The following is a 25,759-nucleotide window of genomic DNA, read 5'->3' on the forward strand; positions in this document are numbered from 1 at the left end:
TATCAAGTATAACATATAATTTATAAAAAGAAAAACCTAGTTATTGTGGAGATTGTACTTCATAATGGAGTGAAAAAAGAAAAAATATCACTGGTTATAGAATCAACTACAAACTCATTAAAAGCTTCCACAGTTCATGATATTATGTATCAAGCACAATGCAAATGTTACACACATTATTTCTAATCCTCACTCAGTTACCTTTTATTGAATGCCATCATAATCTGAACACTATAATAGGCATTTTATACTTAAATCACTTTTTCTTATATAAAATTTATTTGTTTGAATCAATTTCCTTATTTTTTAAAGGAGGTGATTTAAGATGATTTGTATATTGGAATGGGAGAAATATTATCTATGTTTCTTTAACTATTGAATCTAAGTTGGGCTTTTTCTGTTAGAATAACCTAACTACTAAGCTACTGTAAAAGTGATACATCTCACATTATCTAAAATTCCTCAGTAGTTTTTCCTGTGAAATATTATCCTTGTAGCATTGCTGCCCAGTGATATTAAGGTTGTTATTATGTACAATGGCTCCATCATAGTCCCTGGATTTCTAGGCTTCTTGGCTCAAGAATTTATAAGATGGCAATACCACATGGGATGAAAATAATTCCTGAATTGAACTCTCATATACACTGTGAACATCTGTATGTGTCTAGAAGTGAGCAGAATGTCACTAGGCTTCTACTTTGGATGGGATTTGAAGAATGTCTTTATAAATGAAGAACAGTCATCCATCCTTATACCTAACTTTTTAATCCAAATCACAACTTCTTATTCAAATACATCCATATGTGATGTTCATATTAATTGTGATCCTAATAAAATCCAAAGCACTTTTTTCTCAGCATATAGATGAAAATTGACCTTATAGAGAATTTTTCTGTTTGTTTTGTTTTTGTTTATTTCTTGGCTTGCTGTTTTATTTATTTTTCTTGAAATGGAAACACAATATATCAAGTCACTTTCTCTTAGAAAATATAAATGCACAATAATTAGGGATGCAGAGAATTCTGAGAAGCACAGGATTAGCCACACAGTAATGTGAGCTCACATCTGCAGCCAGTCTAAAAATATCACACATCTAATTGTGCTTCAATGCAAATGTAATTTGCTGGTGACTGTGTTTGTTTCAAACCATCTATTACTTAATATTTTATTGTATTTTTTAACTAGGCTACTGGGAAAATAATGCACCTGTGCAGGCTGATACTACTGTAAGATTGTGATTTACAGTCACAAAAATATTTCAATATTGCTTAGTGATTCTTCTATTTTTTCTTAATAAGCATTCACTCACATTTTCTTCCCTGTTTATTTCAATTCTTGTTAATTCCCCTCTTTCCTCCAAAAACACAATTTCTACCAATCACCTCTTATCTCACAGAGAAAATAGAAGATCCTACAAGAGAAATTCCCCAACTTCCTGCCACCAAAGTTACAAGCTGAATAATCTACAACAATCTTTCCTCTTTCCTCCTACCCTGTGCTGTTTTCATTGCCATTTGCCTTCTTTCATTTGTTTTATTATTTCTTTAGACATCCCTTCTTCACGATTTTAACAAGATCAAGACTTTCCAATCTTAAAATAACCTTCCAAAAATTTTACATACATACCAAAATACAAAAATATATGACAAGATTTAGAATCCTAGTCCAGATTGTCTGCTGTGCTCATATCTGTATATACCATTGATATCTGGATAGTTCTACAAGAAAGTCACTCAGGCACACTTCAAAGTAAGTATACGCTTAAGTGATTCTGACATTCCTTCTCTCTTACCATCTTATTTTTGCACCTGTTATTCCTAGGTTTCCTTCTCTCTCCTTATGTCAACAGCCTTCAAGACCTTATAATTCTAGCATTTACATATTTTTGGAGTCCACCAGCATCATTATATTTCTACTGTCACTGTAGTAATCATGCCATCCCTATTATTTCACTAGATTAGTGTTACTGACCCCTCCCCAAATTTTCAACTCTCCCAGGTGTACCCACAGATACATTCCTCACACTCCTACTAAGCTGACATCCTTAAAATAAAATTTACTATTGTTAACATGCTACACAAAATCTACCAGAGACTCCCATTTTCCTTAGATAAAATGTGAGCTCCTTTACCAAAACTGCTGACCCCTTCTTGATATAATCTCTATCTAAATTCAAAGCTTATGTTTTATCATAAGTTCTCTGCCCTTTCCACTTAAAAGCTCAACTTCTCTCACTTCTTGGAAAGTATCCAGTGTCACACTCATTTCAAAATCTTTATACAGATTTTTTTCTCCTGGAATTCTCCTCCCTTGGCAATTTTCCTAGATTATTCCATTTCATTATCCAAGTTTATCCTTCCTTCCTATTAAATGCCCCGGTTACATGTTTTTATAGTGTTCTAGACTATTCTTTTGATAGTAACTTGATGATGTTGCTTGCCTAACCAGCTATCTCCTTCATTAAGTTCTTAGTTCTTTACACTGATACCTAATTTCACTTGGTGATTGATGAATTCCTAGTACTTAGCATATTGTCTTTCACATTGATTGGGATCAAATATATTTATTTAAGGTATTCTTTTAACCTTAGCAATATTATCAATTGAAATCCAAAAGTTATGGTTAACATATTTTAAATGAACATGACTATACATAACTTTTAGTTGTAAGAAATTTATTATCTAACATTTTCCACATGCATATTAAGGTAGGGCTAGTATATTACTTATGTGAATTTGTATTTTACAGATTTATAATATCCACAACTAAATTTGCAAAGTGGTAATTTATAACTCAAATTTAATTTCTACATGATTTACAATAGTCATCAAGATATTAGAGTTACCATAAATATCTGATATAAACTAACAAATTAATAACATAATATAATGGCATAAAATCATTTATTTTAACAATTTTTAATTCATAGTCAAGGTATACTAGAGAATACTGGGATTTTGAAATTGACAAATGTGGATGTTGATTACTGAGTGAAATTGGACAATAATAAAAGCTACCATTTGATGAATGACTTGTATAGGTTTGCATAGTCTAATTTAATCTTTAATTCTACCTTGTTAATTCAATACTACTATATTAATTTCTTTAAATTAATCTTTTTAATATATTCTTACCTATATAACAGTGGAGGGAATTAAAACTCATGTGGTCTAAGAACATAGAAAAAATAAATAACATTGATCCAAAAATCCAATGATTATGCTTTTACATTTATCTTTCTTTAGAGAATTTGAATTTTGTTGTAAGGATTACAGCTTATTTCTTAAGTAGTAAAGTCATTTGCCAGAGAAAACCCTTAATGAGTGCTAGTTACTATTTTTTAAAATTATTTTAATACATTAAATCTCAAAATCCCTGTTTGTTTTCTTGCCCTCTGGCAGTAATGGTACCTTCCAACAGAATTGACCCCTGACCCCTCCTTCCACATCAGTGTTGAGTGATGAATGAGAATGTTACTGCCACACTATTTCTATTTATCATCCTTCCATTAAACCATTTTATGTTTCCTTTTCCATCTTTACCTACCACTCTCCCACCATTCCTGCAGAAGTTGGGTGAAGACTCATTCTGAGTTTAGTCATTTGTATAACAGAATGTTCCATGAATATTTTACATATGTGGGAGCTCTCTCCTCTTGGATTACAAGAACATGTTTTGTCACCAACAGGCACCTTAAGCCTTATGTTTGTAAGAAAATATTACACAAACATTATATTTGAACCATTTGTATTCTTAGTTGTTTTTAAGATTTTTTTTCTAAAACTAATCAGAGAGGGATACTTGTATCTGAAAAAAAAAATAAACCATCCATAAAAAAGGATCTTGACTATTGCTGTGTTTCAGTTATGTTGAAACTTGGTATAAAAGACTGTAGTACGTTGCTGGTTTAATTATGTAATTATACCAGCAATTTTCAGAAGCAGGTGAGTATATATGGCAGGATGAGATACAACGTACCTTGACCATATTTTTCCTGGCCTTGTTTCACAAAGAAGGTGCCTAGCTGTTGGTGACACAGTTCTTGAAGAAAACAGGTAAGAATTTTCTATATCATTAAGTTAGGAAAAACTTCACTAACAATGTATTATTTTTCTGTTTTAAGGTATATTTTAAACAATTGAACTCTATTGTTTCTTGATCAAAATCCAGTCATCAAATCTACTTTCACTTTGGGAATAGAGAAAGAAAGCCAGTATCCAGGAGTCCCTGAACAAAATATCTGCTTAGAATTTTCCAGCAATACTGAAAGCCCATTTTGCAGGAATTCTTTATGACACTTTCATGATAGACTGTAAAACACAATTTCCCAAAATGACTGACAATTTAATTATGCTTGTGAGCCTGGTGGTTCTTCACAGCATGTTTATAAATGGAAGAACAACATGTAAATGGCACTTGATGGAAGAATGGCGTACACAGCCCTCAACATATGTGGTGAATTGGACAGTGACAGAAAACATCTGCCTGGAGTTCTATGAGGATTGCTGGTTTGGAGATGTAAATACTAAAATGAATACTTCTGGCAATCAAGTTGTTCCCCAGATTTGCCCATTGCAAATTCAATTAGGAGACATCCTTGTAATTTCTTCTGAACCATCTCTTCAATATCCAGAAATAAATGTGATGAATGTTTCTGAAGCATCATTCATTGACTGTCTGCAAAATACCACAACTGAAGATCAGTTACTTTTTGGTTGCAATCTAAAAGGAATGCACACTGTTAATTCTCAGTGGCTGAGTGTTGGGACACATTATTTCATCACAGTAGTGCCAAGTGGTCCATCCCTTTGTCAACTGGGACTTCGACTAAATGTAACAGTGAAAGAGCAGTTCTGCCAGGAATATCTGAGTTCGGAGCTTTGCTCTGGGCATGGTACATGTCTTACTGAAATTTGGAGCAAGATATACAGCTGCCATTGCCAGCCTCCATTCTCTGGGAAATACTGCCAGGAGCTGGATTCATGTTCCTGTACGCCATGTAAAAATAATGGCAGTGGCATTAATAAAAGAGAAAAATGGAATAAGCAAGGATATGAATGTATCTGTCACCCACAAATTTCAGGTAAGATTATTTTTTAAAGTAACATAATTCTATTAAAATAGTAAAATAGGCTGAATTCATAAATGGTTAGTTACCAAAATATAGGCTATGTTTTTAAGAATTTGGTAGATTTTTTAGAATGGGCTAAATTTGGATTCCGGGCATATAAAAATCCTTTCAGGCATCCTTTTTTTTTTTTTTTTTTCAGTACGCGGGCCTCTCACTGTTGTGGCCTCTCCCATTGCAGAGCACAGGCTCCAGACGCACAGGCTCAAAGGCCATGGCTCACGGGCCTAGCCGCTCTGCAGCATGTGGGATCTTCCCGTACCCGGGCATGTACCCGTGTCCCCTGCATTGGCAGACGGACTCTCAACCACTGCACCACCAGGGAAGCCCCAGGCATTCTTTAAAATAAAAATTGTGCTTATTTAAAGAGGCTATCTTAAAAACGTATATGCTTTATCCTGAAATACCTATTTTTACATCTTTCCCCAAATCCACTCTTAATCTCTCATTAAAAAAAAAAAAAGATTATCAGAATAATATGTTTTAGTCATTAAATGAAATTCCCAAGGTTATGGTATTTGGGGCAAGCAGCTCTGGATGATAATGTAGAAATGAAATGTGGCTCTAAGTCGAGGATGATAAGGACACACATTATTGGGACAAAGGTTTGAAGTTGCTTGGGAGAGTTGGAGAAGAAAGGATGATTGTGAACCCAAAGTAATGTTCTCAATGGTGTTGGTGTGGCACCTATAAAGTAATTGATAAATCAGAAGAACAAGGAGGGAAAGAGAGTAATATAATTATCAACTGTTTTTTAAAAAATTATTATCTGGTTTTTATAAGCTAAATGAGAGGCAATGATGAGAAACGTTTGCAAAGGAAGATATTTGGTGAGTGGATGAAGCAAAAAGAAGGGCAACCTAAAAACAGTGTAAATAAACTAGGTTACCTGAGGCTGAAGTGAGGATTTAAGGGAAATAGACTATTCCTATTTGAAAGTTCACTAAGGAAGTTGGGTCATCAGAGAAAAATGAAGAGAAACTTTGAGAAATGTAGGGAATATTTGACATTTGGGAATGTGTGAAAGAATTTCTTTCAATTACAGTTTCAGAGACCTGGCATGGAGAGTTACAAAGGTAAAAGGAGGATGATCTAACAAAGGGAAATGCCTGGCGTTGGCAATGATGGGATGAGAAGACACACAACAGACTAACAACACATTTTGGTCAGGAGAGGGGAAGGGGGGTGAGAAGCAGATGTGACTGGAGCCAACTGGGCTCAGTGATATAACTGCAATTTTGTGGGGCATGCCTTAGGAGGATTCAATAGGGTTGTTTTTCTGTGTGACTGGGAAGACTCCCTTGAAGCTAGATTTGAGGAGACTGTGTGATAAAGTATAATGGAAGAACTCTATAAGCCATTTTAGGCTCCAAAATTCACCTAAGCCAATCATTTAAAATGTAATTTTAGACTCTTTAGGGAAGAAGTACTGAGGCTATTTCAGAAGTTAATCCCAGCATTATCAACTGGACATCCTCTCTGTATAACTGGGATCAAATTCTCATTTGACTCTACTGGCAGGGGTGATAAAAGATGTAAGTTAACCTGACTCATAGTATATCAGATAATTAAAATTAAGACAGGTCAGCAAAAATAAATAAATAAATAAATTAAAGCACTCAAGTTTCTGATTTACAGTGAATGGAGAAATAATTTAATCTAGAGCTTCTAAAGTATACATTTTAACCTGTCAAAAGAATTTTAGAGAATATTTGACCAGAAAATGTCTACTACCTACATAATATTAACTGGCATAGATATAATCATAAATCATGGAATATTATTTCAATGAGTTATCATAATTGCATAGAATGATTTTATCCCAATGTTTATTTCTTTGTTTATTAGAAACACAGCAGTAGATAATGTAAATAATCAAATTTTAAACTCTATAAAAGTATCTAACATTATTTATTTTTTAAGACATTGAGCACATACCATGACACTACTCTAATTATGCACAATTACTTCAATTTTAAACCTTGAAAGATACAGAAATATGTAGGATTACCAAGAAACTGAGAATGTTCACTGTACTAGTTTGTTAGCGCTACCATAACAAAGAACCACAGTGTGAGTGGCTTCAACATTAGAAGTTTATTTTCTCAAAGTTCTAGAGATTAAGTGGTCCCAATCAAGGTGTCAGGAGGATTGGTTTCTCTAAGGCCTCTCTCCTTGGTCCATGGTCAGCCATTTCTCTCTGTGTTTTCACATCCCTTTTCTCTGTAGTGCCTGTGCATCCTCTCCTTATAAGGACATAAGTCATTTTTGATTAGGACCCAAACTAGTGACCTCATTTAACATCTATTACCTCTTTAAAGACCCTGTCTCCAAGTAAGTCACACTATGAGGTCATGGGGGTTAGGATTTCAACATAAGAATTTTTTTGTGGGGGTGGTTACAATTTAGCTATTACACCCAGTAGGACTGAAAGAGAACATGACCTATTGAACATACCACTGATACTTTAGGTTTTGTGTATGGAAATATTTTGGGGCACAATTACTTATTGTAATTACTTATTACTTATATTTTCATTGTGTTGGGGATTGTTTGGAGGTAAGTGAAGGAAGAAGAGTTCTGCATTAGTGAGGTAGAGATGTCAGTGTATAAAGAATTTCAAAAGCATCAACTGGTGAAAACTGCTCACAAATTAAATTAAGAATTCAATTAGAATGGGGGAAGTGGCAGGCTTATTGCCAAATCATGTGCAACTGTTTTGTAGTGACATTTGTCCATGTGTCATGCCCTGGAATTTTGTTGGCACATTCCTCTAATAAGGATATTATGAGATGATCAACTACATAGAAATATATGCTATGCAAGGTTGTGTTTTTTTTTGTGTAGTAGAACATGATAGCTTGTACAAGTGGGATTTGGAAAACTTGATATAGTAGGAAAGAAAGTGTAGAATTTAGAAGCTTGTGCATGGCTTCTGAGAATCCAAGCAGTCTTCCCTCTTTTCTTCCAAATATTTTTAGATTAGATTAGATTAGATATGAATTGATTTGATTTGATTTTACTGTGGAGAGAATGATTAATACGAGGAATTAATATGAGGTTTACCCTCAAACAAAATTTTAAGTGTATAATATATTATTGTTGACAAAAGGTGCAATGTTGCACAGCAGGTTTGTAGATCTTATTTTTCTTGCTTGACTGAAACTTTATGCCCTGGTTCCTCTTCAGATGGTATAATATTTTCACATTTTCCTTGTTTGAATCATTACCTTGGCTAGGTAGTAGGGCTAAGATACAATATATTATACATTTGAATGTGTCACTTTGTATATTACCACAGCAATGCTCCAGCATATGTGAAGAATTAATACTTACATATATTAATATTATCTACATGATTAACACATTCAAATTATCATAAAAAATTAACTAGAGCTCAAATATCACCAATCAGAAAAATATTTTAATATTATATTATGCAGTGAAAGGATGGAAAAACTGATGTCAAATTTATTAAAATTAAGTTTTGTTTCCATTTAAATCCATCATCATGAAGCACTATGTCTTAGTTAGAATTACACTATTCAAAATTTTTCTATTATTCATTATTAAAAATTTGGGGAAAATCTGTGACTTTAATTAACTATATAAATATAATGTACATATTTTAATCTAGTTGAAACATTAATTCTCTTTATTTTTATAGGCATAAATTGTTCAGAAATAATTGGGCAGTGTCAACCACATATCTATTTCCATAGGAACTGCAGAAATATTACTGCAAATAGTTTCATTTGTGATTGTGAGGAACCATTTTCAGGTAAAAATACACATATATGTATGTATGCATACATACATACAAATAATTTTAATTTTGTCATTTATTTCAAATTAGACTTGAAATGTTTCATTTATTACTGAAAAATACAAGTTTAGTGGTTCTATACTCTGAGTTTTTTGAAGAATAAATTTAAGAGATCAATTTGTTTAACAATTAAATGATTATTCTGCTAAATATTGATATTTCATAATATATGAAGAGTTTAGCCACCAACTGAACAGGTTTTTTTTGTTTGTTTTTTACTATGATAAAATATATTTTGTTCTTAGGTACTAAAATATGTTTACAAAGAGTGTATATTTTGCCTGTAATTTGCAACATTATATCTCTATTATTTCCTTATGTAACAGGTCAGTACAGACAAATCCCCTTTCATGAAGCATAAAAATGTTTTATTCCTTCTCAAATAAACTTAAAGATGTCAATAAAATCACTGTTTAAACCAATAGTTTCTTAACTTTTGATTAAATATTTAACAATGAAACTGTGTTTAAACCACTCCGATCTCATTTTTTTTTTTTTTTTTTTGGTACGCGGGCCTCTCACTGTTGTGGCCTCTCCCGTTGCGGAGCACAGGCTCCGGACGCACAGGCTCAGCAGCCATGGCTCACAGACCCAGCCGCTCCGCGGCATGTGGGATCTTCCTGGACTGGGGCACAAACCCATGTCCCCTGCATGGGCAGGGAGACTCTCAACCAGTACGCCACCAGGGAAGCCCTGATCTCATCTTTGAACCCTTCCACAGTTTCCCATTTTCTGGGAAATATAACTCACCATCAGTGTATTTGTCTCTCTTCAAAATGTCTTTGGGTAGTGGTGTTTCCGGCCACAATTAGGTACCTAAAGACTCTTTTCATGGGAGTGAAACAAAAGTTAAGTGTCTCCCAAACTGCAGAAAGTGATAACTCCCAGTGTTTCTCTTGCAGATCCTTCCATGTAACCTAGTTGAGAGAGATTTGAGAGTCTGGTAGAGTGTATCAGCCACTGCCAATGGTAGGAGGGATTGGTAGCAGTGCAGGTGGTAAGAACTCCAACAACCATCTTCAAAGAAATGTTTTCAGGGCTTTTCCCTTCAGGTCATTTATTTCCTGAGATAGGTTATGAGTTGTTAGGTGTTTTATAATAGCTTACCATATCCTGCAGTGTATGAAGAATATATAATTTATCTCTGAAACCATGGCATTTTTGACCAAAAGAGGCAGCTAAAAGGAGTTACAAATATATAATATTTGAAATATTTATTTATTCTTTGGCAAATTGGTTTCATTAAATAGGCAGACAAATAATGTAGCTCTATTCAAAAAATTAATTTCTAAAATTCCTTCCAAAGACAATAATTGTAACTTGGTCTCTGCAAATCAAAAGGACATTTTAAAACATACTTTATATTGATTATCTGAAGCATTACAAAATAATATAAGCAGAAACTATATTTATACCTATTTTTCTGAAGAATGAGTATTTTTTCAATATTGTCTTATAATTATAAATTTTTATAAAGCTATCTATACCCTCTTCAAAGTTGCATTTATGATTAATAAATTTGAAGTCATTTAATGCCTTCAGTTTACTCTTCTCCTAACTGTGCCATTTTAATTGAGAACATTTTCACCGAACATATTTTGAGGTTCTTTCTAACCTCAAAGGAAAATCTGCTAAATGTTAAGTATTCCCAATTATATATTTTGTATAAAATACATCAATAAAGTATGTCCATAGGAGCTATATTTTATTCTATTCAAAATTATTTTTTGACAAACATTTTCAAAGAGAATCCTCATGAAATAAATGGTCTCTATGTATGATTCCTTTGAATGTTTGGCAAAATTTAGGTGCTGCAATTTATTTCCACTATGTCCTAGCACAAAAAAATAATCTGTGAAATATAGGATTTTTGTCAAATGTTGTTCCCCATAAGTCCAGCTATTCCAAAGCCTAGTTATAACATTTATGATCTCAAGCACTTCTGAATTCATTGAGCTTAAGTTTTTCATTGTATTGTGTAGGAATAAGCTTTAATGTCTTTTAAAAAATAAGTACATTTCACTAAAACTTTCAAACACCAGTCTTTTGTTCTTGATTTATTGTTTTTTTGGTTAAATGTTTGTAACTGATTTTGAATGAGATGCAACCGAAACTTACAATATTTTCTCTAAAATGCCAAAACCTCCCTGAAATACTGGATTTATTTTCAAAGTCATTCTTCACAAGTTTAAACATTTCTAAAATTTAAATGATAATGGACAGCAGCAAAAGAAAGCACATTTTGCTATGTTACATTATTTTCAATATCAGCTTTATTCCAAAAATTTTAGTCTGTTGTCCTGTGAATATTTTAAATTAATTGCAAATTTTTCAACTATAGATTCTATTCCACTTGTGTGAGCATCAAAACTGGTTTGCTTTAAAACTATGAATTATGTATGAACCACAATAAACTACAAGTACATTTTTTTCCATCCTTTTCTCAACTCGATCAAACTATGTATATATCATTATAAACTTAACAGAATTTATACTTATAATTTTAGCACAAGAGCACATAACTTTATCTTCGAACATTTTTAGCGAATTTTCAATAGCATTCCTAATATTGTCAGATACCTTGCCTTCAACAGAACAAAACTATTATTGAAATAAACTGATTATGTATTTGAAACCTCTGACTTTACTAGTATAGACTGGTATCTTTTATCTTTGTGTCAATTTATTCTGCTAACTGAGCCAACACATTTATAACAATCGCTTTACTTTTAGTATGTACAGAGAAACTTGCAATAGAAAATTAGGAAAATAATTTTGCTATAGTTGTGTGATCTAAGTGAAAATACATGCTTCACAGAGTGACATGTAAGAATACCTTCTTTATCTGAACTTAACTCATCAATGAGAGGGAGTCTTTTAAAATAATTACTAACATTTAAATAGATGCTGATGGTTTTTGAACTAAAACGTGTCTTCTGGTTTCATGTAGTCAGTGATGTCAACATACTCAGCAGTGGATCATTAAAGTGACATAGTTTAGGAGTAAACTCCATATTCATTATTAACTTTCTAGGGAAACAAATTTGAAACATACATTTTATTAAAAAAATAATTTTTGATATCATTTCGTTTAAAGTATTTATTGTAAAATAAGAAATAAATATCAGAAAACAATAAAATACAGTAGTTGTATATTTATACCAGAAGATTAAAAACTTTTTCCTGAAAAGGATCAGATAGTAAATATTTTATACTTTCTGAGCCATATGGTATCTGTCAAGGTAACTCAACTCTGCTATTGAGTTAGTAGTGTGAAAACATCCATAGACATACATAAATGAATGAATTCTGTTATGTTTCAATAAAACTTTATTTACAAAATCAGGTGGATGGTCATATTTGGCTCACAGTTGTAATTTACTAACCCCTGATTTATACCATAGAACAAACGATCAACTCTATAGCAAGGACATATAGACTCTCTACAAACTCCATGACAGGAATGTTTGTCCTCAGCTTGTCTCTCATATATAATATAGACATAATCCATAATTTCCTGTGGTCCCTCTGACCCAGCTTACTTGCAGTGAGCAGCTTTAGATCTTTCTCCTCCAAGCTAAGAAGGAGGGGACTATTTGTGGCAGCTTGGTTTTCAAAATCCACAAGCGGCCCTATATGAGAGATATAATACCACTTGTATCTGAAAAAGACTGAGAAAAAAGAGGTAGTTATCACTGGTTAACTTGCAAGTTTGTCCTCATGTTCAAATAAAATACTGCTTATGTATCCTAGAAAAGACCATGGCTGAATCTAAAGTACAAAGTAGAGATATATCAAACCCATTTGCTTACTTTAATGCAACTGTGAATATTACTTGGTGAGAAAATGCAGGACAAACGGTCATTTGATAATTGGGGAGAATTTATATCTCAGAAATAGTGTCCCACACTCCATGAGCATAAACTTGTGTCATTGTGGAAAAAATAGGATGATGACTTTATTAGAAGACCTAGTAACAATAATAGATTGAGATTTTTTTTGATATGTATTGTATTATTCTGTGACTTAAAGCCTTAGCCAAAAATGTGCAGGAAGTATCACATTTTTAAAACAAAATATGTATGTAGACATGCACGTACGTTTGTATGTAGGTATCTATCAAACATCTATCTATGTATCTATCCTTCTATATATGCAATTATCTTATACATACTTTCTAATTAATTTCTTCAAAAACCTTTAGGAACTAATATATGTATAATCTTTTTGCTCAGTGTGATGATCTGTGCATATTACTACATATTATCTGATATATGAAGCAGGATTCACAAATAAAGTGAGACTATAGTTTTCTAAAGAATCATATTAAAGGTCATAAACTTGGTATTTCCAATGTCTTATTAATCAGTTATTATTACATAAATTAGCTTTTATGTTAAAGTCCCACTGCTCTTGAGTTTCACTCCAGACTGGGAATTTTGGAACTCATGTCTTTTGGAAATATATAGCTATCATGCTAGAAGCAGTTTAATAATCTATATCTAATGCAAATTTAAGTCAAGATGGCAAAGGAATAATGTGGAATACATCAATCATATTTTAAAACAAGTGATACTTTAGGAAAAACAGATTCCTGATTTTTAAGACACCTCAAATATTGTGTTAAAATATACAGTACCAAATGTTAAAGACCTAAATGTAAGGCCAGACACTATCAAACTCTCAGAGGAAATCATAGGCAGAACACTCTGTGACATAAATCACAGCAAGATCCTTTGTGACCCACCTCCTAGAGAAATGGAAATAAAAACAAAAATAAACAAATGGGACCTAATGAAACTTCAGAGCTTTTGCACAACAAAGGAAACCATAAACAAGACCAAAAGACAACCCTCAGAATGGGAAAAAAATATTTGCAAATGAAGCAACTGACAAAGGATTAAGCTCCAAAATTTATAAGCAGCTCATGCAGCTCAATAACAAAAAAACCAAACAACCCAATCCAAAAATGGGCAGAAGACCTAAATAGACACTTCGCCAAAGAAGATATACAGATTGCCAATGAACGTATGAAAGAATGCTCAACATCATTAATCATTAGAGAAATGCAAATCAAGACTACAATGAGATATCATCTCACATAGGTCAGAATGGCTATCATCAAAAAATGTACAGACAGGGCTTCCCTGGTGGCGCAGTGGTTGAGAGTCCGCCTGCAGATGCAGGGGACACGGGTTCATGCTCCGGTCTGGGAAGATCCCACAGGCTATGGAGCAGCTAGGCCCGTGAGCCACAGCCACTGAGCCTGCACGTCCAGAGCCTGTGCTCTGCCACGGGAGAAGCCACGACAGTGAGAGACCCGCGTACCACAAAAAAAAAAAAAAAAAAAAAAATCTACAGACAATAAATGTTGGAGAGGGTGTGGAGAAAAGGGAACCCACTTGCACTGTTGGGGGGAATGTAAATTGATACAACCACTATGGAGAACAGTATGGAGGTTCCTTAAAAAACTAAAAATAGAACTACCATATGACCCAGCAATCCCACTACTGGGCATATACCCTGAGAAAACCATAATTCAAAAAGAGTCATGTACCAATATGTTCATTGCAGCTTTATTTACAATAGCCAGGACATGGAAGCAAGCTAAGTGTCCATCAACAGATGAATGGATAACGAAGATGTGGCGCATATACAATAGAATATTACCCAGCCATAAAAAGAAACAAAACTGAGTTATTTGTAGTGAGGTGGATGGACCTAGAGTCTGTCATACAGAGTGAAGTAAGTGAGAAAGAGAAAAACAAATATCATATGCTAACACATATATATGGAATCTAAGGAAAAACAAAAAAGGTCATGAAGAACCTAGGGTTAAGAAGGGAATAAAGACACAGACCTACTAGTGAATGGACTTGAGAATATGGGGAGGGGGAAGGGTAACGTGACAAGGTGAGAGAGTGGCATGGACATATATACACTACCAAACATAAAATAGATAGCTAGTGGGAAGCAGCAGCCGTATAGCACATGGAGATCAGCTCAGTGCTTAATTACCACCTAGTGGTGTGGGATAGGGAGGGTGGGAGGGAGGAAGATTCAAGAGGGAAGAGATATGGGAACATATGTCTATGTATAACTGATTCATTTTGTTATAAAGCAGAAACTAACACACCATTGTAAAGCAATTATACTCAATAAAGAGGTTAAAACAAAAAACAACAAAAAACAGAAAACAAAACAAAAAACAAAATCTGGAAAAAAACCCACAAAATACCGATAGCTAGTGGGAAGTAGCCACATAGCACAGGGAGATGAGCTCGGTGCTTTGTGACCACGTACAAGGGTGGGATAGGGAGGGTGGGAGGGAGGGAGTCGCAAGAGGGAAGAGATATGGGGATATAGGTATATGTATAGCTGTTTCACTTTATTGTAAAGCAGAAACTAACACACCATTGTAAAGCAATTATACTCCAATAAAGATGTTGAAAAAATAAAAAGAAGAATTAGCCATGAGGTAAAACTACAATCACAAACCTTATAAAAGTAAAATTAAGGAGTAAAGATCTAATCTAAAACTGTATGAAAATGTATTCTTCATTGTAATTCCAAACTTGAAAATGTTATACAAGATTTATGTATCTATTATAAAATGATCTCTAATTTTATAACTTCATAAGGTTTATAGCAAAAAAACGTTTCATGTATTTTTGGAGCAATTCAAGGAACTATTAAAATTCTCCTGGTCAGTTCCATATTTTCAAAACTTTTCAAATATGATTTTGATATAGTAACAAGTGATTGTCAGAAAATAAGCTCACAGTCTTAGTTTAAGGCTAAGTTACAGCTGCAAGATAATAATTTTAGTTTCAGGATTCAAGAAAGTTTATTTGCAAGGCATGCTGTGATCTCTATACCCAAGGTGAATGATTTTTGGAAAACATTGCATTGCATTGGAGGAATAAGTATTTTTCAGGATGTGATAACCCCAGGTATCATTCTGACTGATAAGAGGTCTAATCTGATGAGTGAAGATTACTGTAAGACATTTCATTAGCAGTTTAAAGCAGAAAGAAGGCAGAAAAGCTTTCAAGGTAAAGTAAATTCCCTCATTTTCAAAATCCCTAGCAGTGGGTAGAATTTATGGAGAATAGTATTTTGTCCATGGATAGGAAATCTAGCAGTAGCTAAATCAGATATAACTTTTTTTCATTTTTAATAATTGAACTTTAATCCTATTTGAAACTCAGTTCTGATAGAGGCTAGAAAACTAATCTCACTCTACTCCACCCTAGCTCTAAACCCCTGACAGGTAGAGAACGGACCTAGTCCTGCTCTCATAAGTTTAATTTGTTAAGTATTGTGGATAATTAATCATGTCACACGAGCCAATAGGCACACTACATGTACAATCAACTCTATGGCTTCCCATTCATACAACTTAGAGTTAAAATTATAGCAAATAGTTACACAAGCTACACACTTAATGCTGCACATAATGTTCTTAGGTGTTGACTAGGAAGGCTTTTATGTACTTTGGATTGTTATTTACATCATAACACCTTACTTTTGTTGTATTTTTCTTCTTGATTCTCTGGTCACTGCAATCACTACCAGCACTGATAGTGACCCATACTTCTAAGCACAGCATAATCCACAGTAACATAACACCAGAAAAGCAAAGGCTCTCTATCCAATTACTAACAGGAAGGATTTCCTTTGCTACCCTACTCCAGCCTGATGGACTGAAGCTTCCTTTGTGCCTTCTGTATTTTTGTGTGTCCTTCCATTGTTATAAATTCTCCTTTGACTGGCAAAGCAATGCATCCAACTGCTCCCCATCCCACTGTAAGTTGTCTCAAAACAATTTATGTGCCAACTAAGTATCTGGTATATATTATTCATTTAGTAAGTTGCAATTATTGATAACTGAGATCTCAGGATGATCATTATTATTTTTTATATCTTGTATATGAATGAGAGTATAAATTGATTACAAACAAAAAGTCTTGAATGCTCAATAAAGCATATAATTTAGCTAAATTAATGAAACATATATGTTGTGCCAATTTGAATGCCCTCTCATTATTATTCAATAAATAGAACATTTATTAACTACTATTTATTATGTGCCATTTTTTGTCTTTTTTTTTTATGTGTCTATCTTTTTATCAGAAAACAAGTCCATGAAATAATCTCATCTCTATTTTACTTTTTGAGGAAATGTTGGAAATAGAGTCAAAACTTGGATTATTTTACTGTAGTGATATTTATCTTAAACCAAAGTTATGCTGTATCGCTAGTTTATTCAGTGAAAAGATAACTAAATAATAATAGTGCAGTGTCAGTGTAATTTGTGTAGTAGCCTATAGACCTTGAGAACAAATATGACTTACTCATTTTGTCATCTTTAAGTTGTCTCTCTTTATTGATGTGTAGAAAATGTTTATATATCCTGATAGAAGTAATTAGTATATAGGTATTACAAATACTTTCAGCCTGTGGCTTGTCTTTTCATCTTTTAATCCATATATTTTGATGAGCAAATGTTTTATAAATTGATGAAGTCCAATTTATAATTTTTTTTATTTTTATGTTAAGTGGGTGTTATGTTTCTTTAGGAAAAATTTGCATATCCCAAAGACATAAAGATATTCTCCTATGTTTCTCCTAGAAGATTTACAGTTTAAGCCTCTCTGTTTAGGTTGATGATTTATTCAAAGTTAAGTTTTGTGATTCATATAGAATCAACATTCTTTTTTCTTTCTCATATAAAGAGATCTAGTTATTCAGCAGAATTGAGGAAAACTCTCTTACCCCTGGATTTGTTTGGCATATTTGTCAAAAACCAATGAAGCATACATATGTGTGTCCATTTCTACATTCTCTATTCTATTCCAGCAATCTGTCTGTCCTCCTTTTAGCCAATAACACCCTCTCTTGATTTGTATAGATATATAATGAAACTTGAGGTCATGTAGTATGAGTTTTCCAACTTCTTTTTTTTTTAATCAAGATTGTTTTAGCTATTATATATCCTGTGCCTTTCCAGATAAATCTTAGAATAACTTGAAATTTTATCTAAAAATTTCTGCTAGTCTTTTAATATGGACTGTTTTGAATCTATTCAATTTTGGGAGGACAACAACTTATCAATATTCAATTTTCTAGTCTATGAGCATGATATATGGCTCTAATTATTTAGGACTTTACTAATCTCTCAGCAATATGCTATAATTTTCAGGGGAAAGGAAATACACATTAAAATGAGTTGGTTAAATTTTAAAATATTTTAATATTTTTGATGATAGTATAATTGTTTTAAAATTTTTCTAATAATTTGCTGTTATATATAGACATATAATAACCATGTACTCTAAGTCCATGCTAAATGCATTTATTAGTTCCAATTATTCCCTGAGATTCCTTAGGATTTTCTGTCTAAACAATTTTATTGTCTGTAAATAAATTTCTTTTTATATATTCCTTTCTAATATAATACTTATGATTTTATTTGATTATCTTACTGTCCTGGCTAGGTCCTCAGATACAATGTTTAATAACAAAGGGGGCATCCTTCCCTTTTTTTTTTTTTAATTTTTATTGGAATATAGTTGAATTACAATGTTGTGTTAGTTTCAGGTGTACAGCAAAGTGAATCTGTTATAAATATACATATATGCACTCTTTTTCAGATTATTTTCCCATATAGGCCATTACAGAGTATTGAGTAGAATTCCCTGTGCTATACAGTAGGTCCTTGTTAGTTATCTATTTTATATATAGTAGTGTGTTTATGTCAATCTCAGTCTTCCAATTTATCCCTCCCCCACCCTTACCCCTGGTAACCATAAGTTTGTTTTCTACTTCTGTAACTCTATTTCTGCTTTGTAGATAAGTTCATTTGTATGCTTTTTTTAAGATTCCACATATAAGCAATATCATATGATATTTATCATTCTCTGTATTACTTATTTCACTCAATCTGAGAATCTCTAGGTCCATCCATATTGCTGCAAATGTCATCATTTCATTATTTTTTATGTCTGAGTAATATGCGATTATAGATATGTACCACATCTTCTTTATCCATTTATGTGTTGATGGACATTTAGGTTGCTTCCACATTCTGGCTATTGTAAATAGTGTTGCAATGAACATTGAGGTACATGTATCTTTTCGAATTATGGTTTTCTCCAGATATATCACTGGGAGTGGGATTGGCGGATCATATGGTAGCTCTATTTTTAGGTTTCTAAGGATCCTTCACACTGTTCTCCATAGTGTCTGTCCCAGTTTACATTCACACCAACAGTGTAGGAGGACTCTGTTTTCTCCACCCACTCTCCAGCATTTATTGTTCATAATTTTTTTTTTTGCGGTACATGGGCCTCTCACTTTTGTGGCCTCTCCCGTTGGGGAGCACAGGCTCTGGACGCGCAGGCTCAGCAGCCATGGCTCACGGGCCCAGCAGCTCCGCAGCATGTGGTATCCTCCCGAACCGGGGCACGAACCCATGTCTCCTGCATCGGCAGGCGGACTCTCAATCACTGCGCCACCAGGGAAGCCCCTGTTCACAGATTTTTTGATGATGGCCATTCTGACTGGTGTGAAGTGATACCTCATTGTAGTTTTGATTTGCATTTCTCTAATAAATAGTGATGTCAACATCTTTTCATGCACTATTTACATTTTTCTTGATATTAAGTATTCAGTATTTCATCAAGTCTAATGTTAGCTGTATGTTTTACATAGACATTGTTGTCAAATAAAGAGTCTCTTTCTATTAATAGTCTGTTGATAATTTTTATGAGGATTGGACAATTAATTTTGTCAAATGTTTTCACTGCATCTATTGAGATGATTTTATGATGTTTCAATTAAATTTTGTGGTTTTCTAATGTCTTCAGTTAATTCATGAATTACAGATTTTCATATCTAAACTAACCTTGCATTCCTGGGCTATAACTCAGTTGGACATGATAAATTATTATTTTTACATGCTCTGTGTTTAGTTGGTAATATTTCGTTAAATTCTTTTTCAGTTATATTCATGTAGGATATTGATATTTCGTTTTCTAGAATTATTTCTTTATGTTGATACATAATGGTTAACCTGGACTCTACATTTTGAAGAGATATATAAATTTGGTATTAATTTCTTGCCTAAATGTTTGATATCACTCATTAGTGAAATCACTTAAACTGTAATATATTTATCGGAAAATTTTGGATAAATTGAATTATTTTAACAGAGGCAGATACATTAATATTTTCCAATTCTTGTCAGATTTCAGAAGTTATTCTATTCAAGGAAGTTTTTCGTAACATATTAGCTGTTGGACTTTTGGCATAATGTTCATAATATTATCTTATTGCTCTTTTAATATCTGTGGGATCAGAAGTAATGTCCATTATTTCATTCATGATAGTCCTTTTTCTTTTATCAACATCATAGGATTTTCTTAATATTGTTGACCTTTGCAATGTACCAAACATTAACTTAGCTAAATTCCTCTACTGTTTTCTATTTCACTCATTTCTTCTTATTATTCTCTCTACTGACTTTGGGTTTAATGTACTCATGTTTTCTGGTTTTAATACAGAGGCAATTTATTGACTTGATACTCCTGTCCTCTGGCTTTCAATGCGTCTCATAAAAAGTCAATTATCATTTGCATTATTTACATTCCCCCCAACAGTGCAAGAGGGTTCCCTTTTCTCCACACCCTCTCCAGCACTTATTGTTTATAGATTTTTTCATGATGGCCATTCTGACTGGTGTGAGATGATATCTCATTGTAGTTTTGATTTGCATTTCTCTAGTAATTAATGATGTTGAGCATCCTTTCATGTCTTTGTTGGCAATCTATATATCTTCTTTGGAGAAATGTTTATTTAGGGCTTCTGTCCACTCTTGGATTGGTTTGCTTGTTTTTTTTTTTTTTTTTTAATATTGAGCTGCATGAACTGATTGTAAATTTTGGAGATTTATCCAGTTGCTTCACTTGTAAATATTTTCTCCCATCCTGAGGGTTCTCTTTCCGTCTTGTTTATGGTTTCCTTTCTTTGCAAAAGCTTTTAAGTTTCATTAGGTCCCATTTGTTTGTTTTTATTTCAATTTCTGTAGGAGGTGGGTCAAAAAGGATCTTGCTGTGATTTATGTCATAGAGTGTTCTGCCTATGTTTTCATCTAAGAGTTTGATGGTGTCTGACCTTACTTTTAAGTCTTTAATTCATTTTGAATTTATTTTTGTGTATGTTGTTAGGGAGTATTCTGACATCATTATTTTATATGTAGCTGCCCAGTTTTCACAGCACCACTCATTGAAAAGGCTGTCTTTTCTCCACTATATATTCTTGCTTCCTTTATCAAAGATAAGGTGACTGTATGTGAATGGGTTTATCTCTGGACTTTCTATCCTGTTTCATTGATCTATATTTCTGTTTTTGTGCCAGTACCATGGTGTCTTGATTACTCTAGCTTTGTAGTATAGTCTGAAGTCAGTGAGCCTGATGCCTCCAGCTCCGTTTTTCTTTCTCAAGATTGATTTTGCTATTCGGGGTCTTTTGTGTTTCTATACAAATTGTAAAGTTTTTTGTTCTAGTTCTGTGAAAAATGGCAGGGGTAGTTTGATAAGGATTTCATTGAATCTGTAGATTGCTTTGGGTAGTAGAGTCATTTTAACAATGTTGACTCTTCCAATCCAAGAATGTGGTATATATCTCCATCTATTTGTAACACATTTCATTACTTTCATCAGTGTCTTATAATTTTCTGCATACAGGTCGTTTGTCTCCTTAAGTAGCTTTATTTCTAGATATTTTATTCTTTTTGTTGCAATGGTAGATGGGAGTGTTTTCTTAATTTCACTTTCAGATTTTTCATCATTAGTGTATAGGAATGCAAGAGATTTCTGTGCATTAATTTTGTATCCTGCTACTTTCCCAAATTCATTGATTAGCTCTAGTAGTTTTCTGGTAGGATCTTTAGCATTCTATATGTACAGTATCATGTCATCTGCAAACAGTGACAGCTTTACTTCTTCTTTTCCAATTTGGATTCCTTTTATTTCTTTTTCTTTTCTGATTGCTGTGGCTAAAACTTCCAAAACTATTTTGAAAAGTATTGGTGAGAGTGGGCAGCCTTCTCTTCTTCCTGATCTTAGTGGAAATGGTTTCAGTTTTTCTTCATTGAGGACAATGTTGGCTTTGGGTTTTTCATATATGATCTCTATTATGTTGAGGAAAGTTCCCTCTATGCCTACGTTCTGCAGGGTGTTTATTACAAATGGGTGTTGAATTTTGTCGAAAGCTTTCTCTACATCTATTGAGATGATCATATTGTTTTTCTCCTTCAATTTTTTAATATGCTATATCACGTTGATTGATTTGAATATATTGAAGAATCCTTGCGTTCCTGGGATAAACCCCACTTTATCATAGTGTATGATCCTTTTAATGGTGCTTTTGGATTCTTTTTGCTACTATTTTGTTGAGGATTTTTGCATCTACGTTCACCAGTGATATTGGCCTGTAGTTTTCTTTCTTTGTGACATCTTTGTCTGGTTTTGGTATCAGAGTGATGGTGGTCTTGTAGAATGTGTTTGGGAGTGTTCTTTCCTCTGCTATATTTTGGAAGAATTTGAGAAGGATAGGTGTTAACTCTTCCCTAATTGGTAGGATTCACCTGTGAAGCCATCTTGTCCTGGGCTATTGTTTGTTGGAAGATTTTTAATCACAGTTTTAACTTCAGTGCTTGTGATTGGTCGGTTCATATTTTCTATTTATTCCTGGTTCAGTCTCAGCAGGTTGTGCATTTCTAAGATTTTGTCCATTTCTTCCTGGTTGTCCGTTTTATTGGCATATAGTTGCTTGTAGTAATCTCTCATGATCCTTTGTATTTCTGCAGTGTCAGTTATTACTTCTCCTTTTTTCATTTCTAAATCTATTGATATGAGTCTTCTCCCTTATTTTCTTAATATGTCTGGCTAATGGTTTATCTCTTTTTTTTTTTATGTTCTGAAGAACCAGCTTTTAGTTTTTTTGATCTTTGCTATCATTTCCTTCATTTATTTCTGATCTGAACTTTATGATTTCTTTCATTCTGCTAACTTTTGGATTTTTTTGTTGTTCTTTCTCTAATTGCTTTAGGTGTAAGGCTTGGTTGTTTATTTGAGATTTTTCTTGTTTCTTAAGGTAGAATTGTATTGCTATAAACTTCCCTCTTAGAACTACTTTTGCTGCATCTCAAAAGTTTTAGGTCGTCATCTTTTCATTGTCATTTGTTTCCAGGTATTTTTTCATTTCCTCTTTGATTTCTTCATTGATCTCTTGGTTATTAAGTAATGTGTTGTTTAGCCTCCATGTGTTTGTATTTCTTACAGATTTTTTCCTGTAATTGATATCTGGTGTCATAGCATTGTTGTCAGAAAAGATACTTGATATGATTTCAATTTTCTTAAATTTACCAAGGCTTGATTTTTGACCCAAGGTATGATTTATCCTGGAGAATATTCCATGAGCACTTGAGAAAATGTGTATTCTGTTGTTTTTGGATGGAATGTACTATAAATATCATTTAAGTCCATCTTGTTTAATGTGTTATTTAAAGCTTGTGTTTCCTTATTTATTTTCATTTTGGATGAGCTGTCCATTGGTGAAAGTGGGGTGTTAAAGTCCCCTACAATGATTGTGTTACTGCTGATTACCCCTTTTTCGGCTGTTAGTATTTGCCTTATGTATTGAGGTGCTCTTATGTTGGGTGTATAATTATTTACAATTTTTATATCTTCTTCTTGGATTAATCCCTTGATCATTATGTAGCGTCCTTCTTTGTCTCTTGTAGTAGTCTTTTTTTTAAAGTCTATTTTGTCTGCTATGAGAATTGCTACTGCAGCTTTCTTTTGATTTCCATTTCCATAGAATATCTTTCTCCATCCCCTTACTTTCAGTCTGTATGTGTCCCTAGTTCTGAAGTGGGTCTCTTGTAGACAGCATGTATACGGGTCTTGCTTTTGTATCCATTCAGCCAGTCTGTGTCTTTTGCTGGGAGCATTTAATCCATTTACACTTAAGATAATTATCAATATGTATGTTCCTATTACCATTTTCTTAATTGTTTTGGGTTTATTATTGTAAGTCTTTCCCTTCTCTTGTGTTTCCGGCCTAGAGAAGTTCCTTTAGCATTTCTTGTAAAGCTGGTTTTGTGGTGCTGAATTCTCTTAGCTTTTGCTTGTCTGTAAAGGTTTTAATTTGTCTCTCAAATCTGAATGAGATCCTTGCTGTGCAGAGTAATCTTGGTTGTAGGTTTTTCTCCTTCATCACTTTAAATATGTCCTACCTTTCCCTTCTGGGTTGCAGAGTTTCTGCTGAAAGATCAGTTGTTAATGTTATGGAGATTTCCTTATGTGTTATTTGTTGTTTTTCCCTTGTTGCTTGTAATATTTGTTCTTTGTATTTAATTTTTGATAGTTTGAATAATATGTGTCTTGTCATGTTTCTCCTTGCATTTATCCTGGATGGGACTCTCTATGCTTCCTGGACTTGATTAACTGCTCCCTTTCCTGTATTAGGGAAGTTTCCAACTATAATCTCTTCAAATATTTTCTCAGTCCCTTTCTTTTGTCTTCTTCTTCTGGGACCCCTGTAATTCTAAGTTGATGCATTTAATGTTGTCCCAGAGGTCTCTGAGACTATCCTCAATTATTTCATTTTTTTTTTCTTTTTTTATTCTGCTCTGCAGTAGTTATTTCCACTATTTTATCTTCCAGGTCACTTAACATTTCTTCTGCCTCAGTTATTCTGCTATTGATTCCTTCTAGAGAATTTTTAATTTCATTTATTTTGTTGTTCATCACTGTTTGTTTGCTCTGTAGTTCTTCTAGGTCCTTGTTAGATGTTTCTTTTTTTTCTCCATTCTATTTCCAAGATTTTGCGTCATCTTTACTATCATTATTCTTAATTCTTTTTCAGATAGACTCCCTATTTCTTCTTCATTTGTTAGGTCTGGTGGGTTTTTGCCTTGCTCCTTCATCTGCTGTGTGTTTCTCTGTCTTCTCATTTTGCTTAGCTTACTGTGTTTGGGGTCTCCATTTTGCAGGCTGCAGGTTTATAATTCTCATTGTGTTTGGTGTCTGTCCCCAGTGGCTAAGGTTGGTTCAGTGGGTTGTGTAGACTTGCTGGTGGATGGGACTAGTGCCTGTTCTGGTGGATGAGGCTAGATCTTGTCTTTCTGGTGGGCGGGTCCAAATTTGGGGTGTCTTTGACCTTATTGTGATTTTAGGCAAACCCTCTGTTAATGGATTGGGTTGTGTTCCTGTCCTGCTAGTTGTTTGGCATATGGTATCCATTACTGTAGCTTGCTGGTCGTTGAGTGGAGCTGGGTCTTGGCTTTGAGATGGAGATCTCTGAGAGATTTTCACCATTTGATATTATGTGGGGCTTGGAGCTCTGTTGTGGACCAGTGTCCTGAACTTGGCTCTCTCACCTCCGTGCCACAGCACTGGAGCACCAAAAGCCTGTCCTCCACACGGCATAGAATAAAAGGGAGGATAAAATGAAAGAAAGAAAGAAAGAAGATAAAAAAAATAAAGTTATTAAAATAAAATATAATTATTAAGAAAAAAATTTTAAGTATTAAAAAAAAAATCGGACAGACAGAGCCCTAGGACAAATGGTAAAAGCAAAACTATACAGACAAAATCACACACAGAAGCATACACATACACACTCACAAAAAGAGAAAAAGGGAAATAAATAAATAAATATATATATATATAGTTGCTCCCAAAGTCCACTTACTCGATTTGGGATGGTTCGTTGTCTATTCAGGTATTCCACAG

At 33.5% G+C, this 25,759-nt stretch overlaps 1 protein-coding gene across 1 annotated transcript in view; it reads left to right on the plus strand.

Moving 5' to 3' along the window:
* The first annotated feature begins 4,332 nt into the window (after window positions 1-4,332).
* EYS (eyes shut homolog) overlaps window positions 4,333-25,759 on the plus strand; it is a 1,696,347-nt gene continuing 1,674,920 nt past the window's right edge. The window contains 2 exon segments of the mRNA XM_032651890.1: window positions 4,333-5,083; window positions 8,796-8,909. Of these exon segments, the coding sequence (XP_032507781.1) occupies window positions 4,333-5,083; window positions 8,796-8,909 (865 nt within the window).

The sequence above is a fragment of the Phocoena sinus genome, chromosome 12, assembly GCF_008692025.1.
Source record: "Phocoena sinus isolate mPhoSin1 chromosome 12, mPhoSin1.pri, whole genome shotgun sequence".
NCBI lineage: Eukaryota > Metazoa > Chordata > Mammalia > Artiodactyla > Phocoenidae > Phocoena > Phocoena sinus.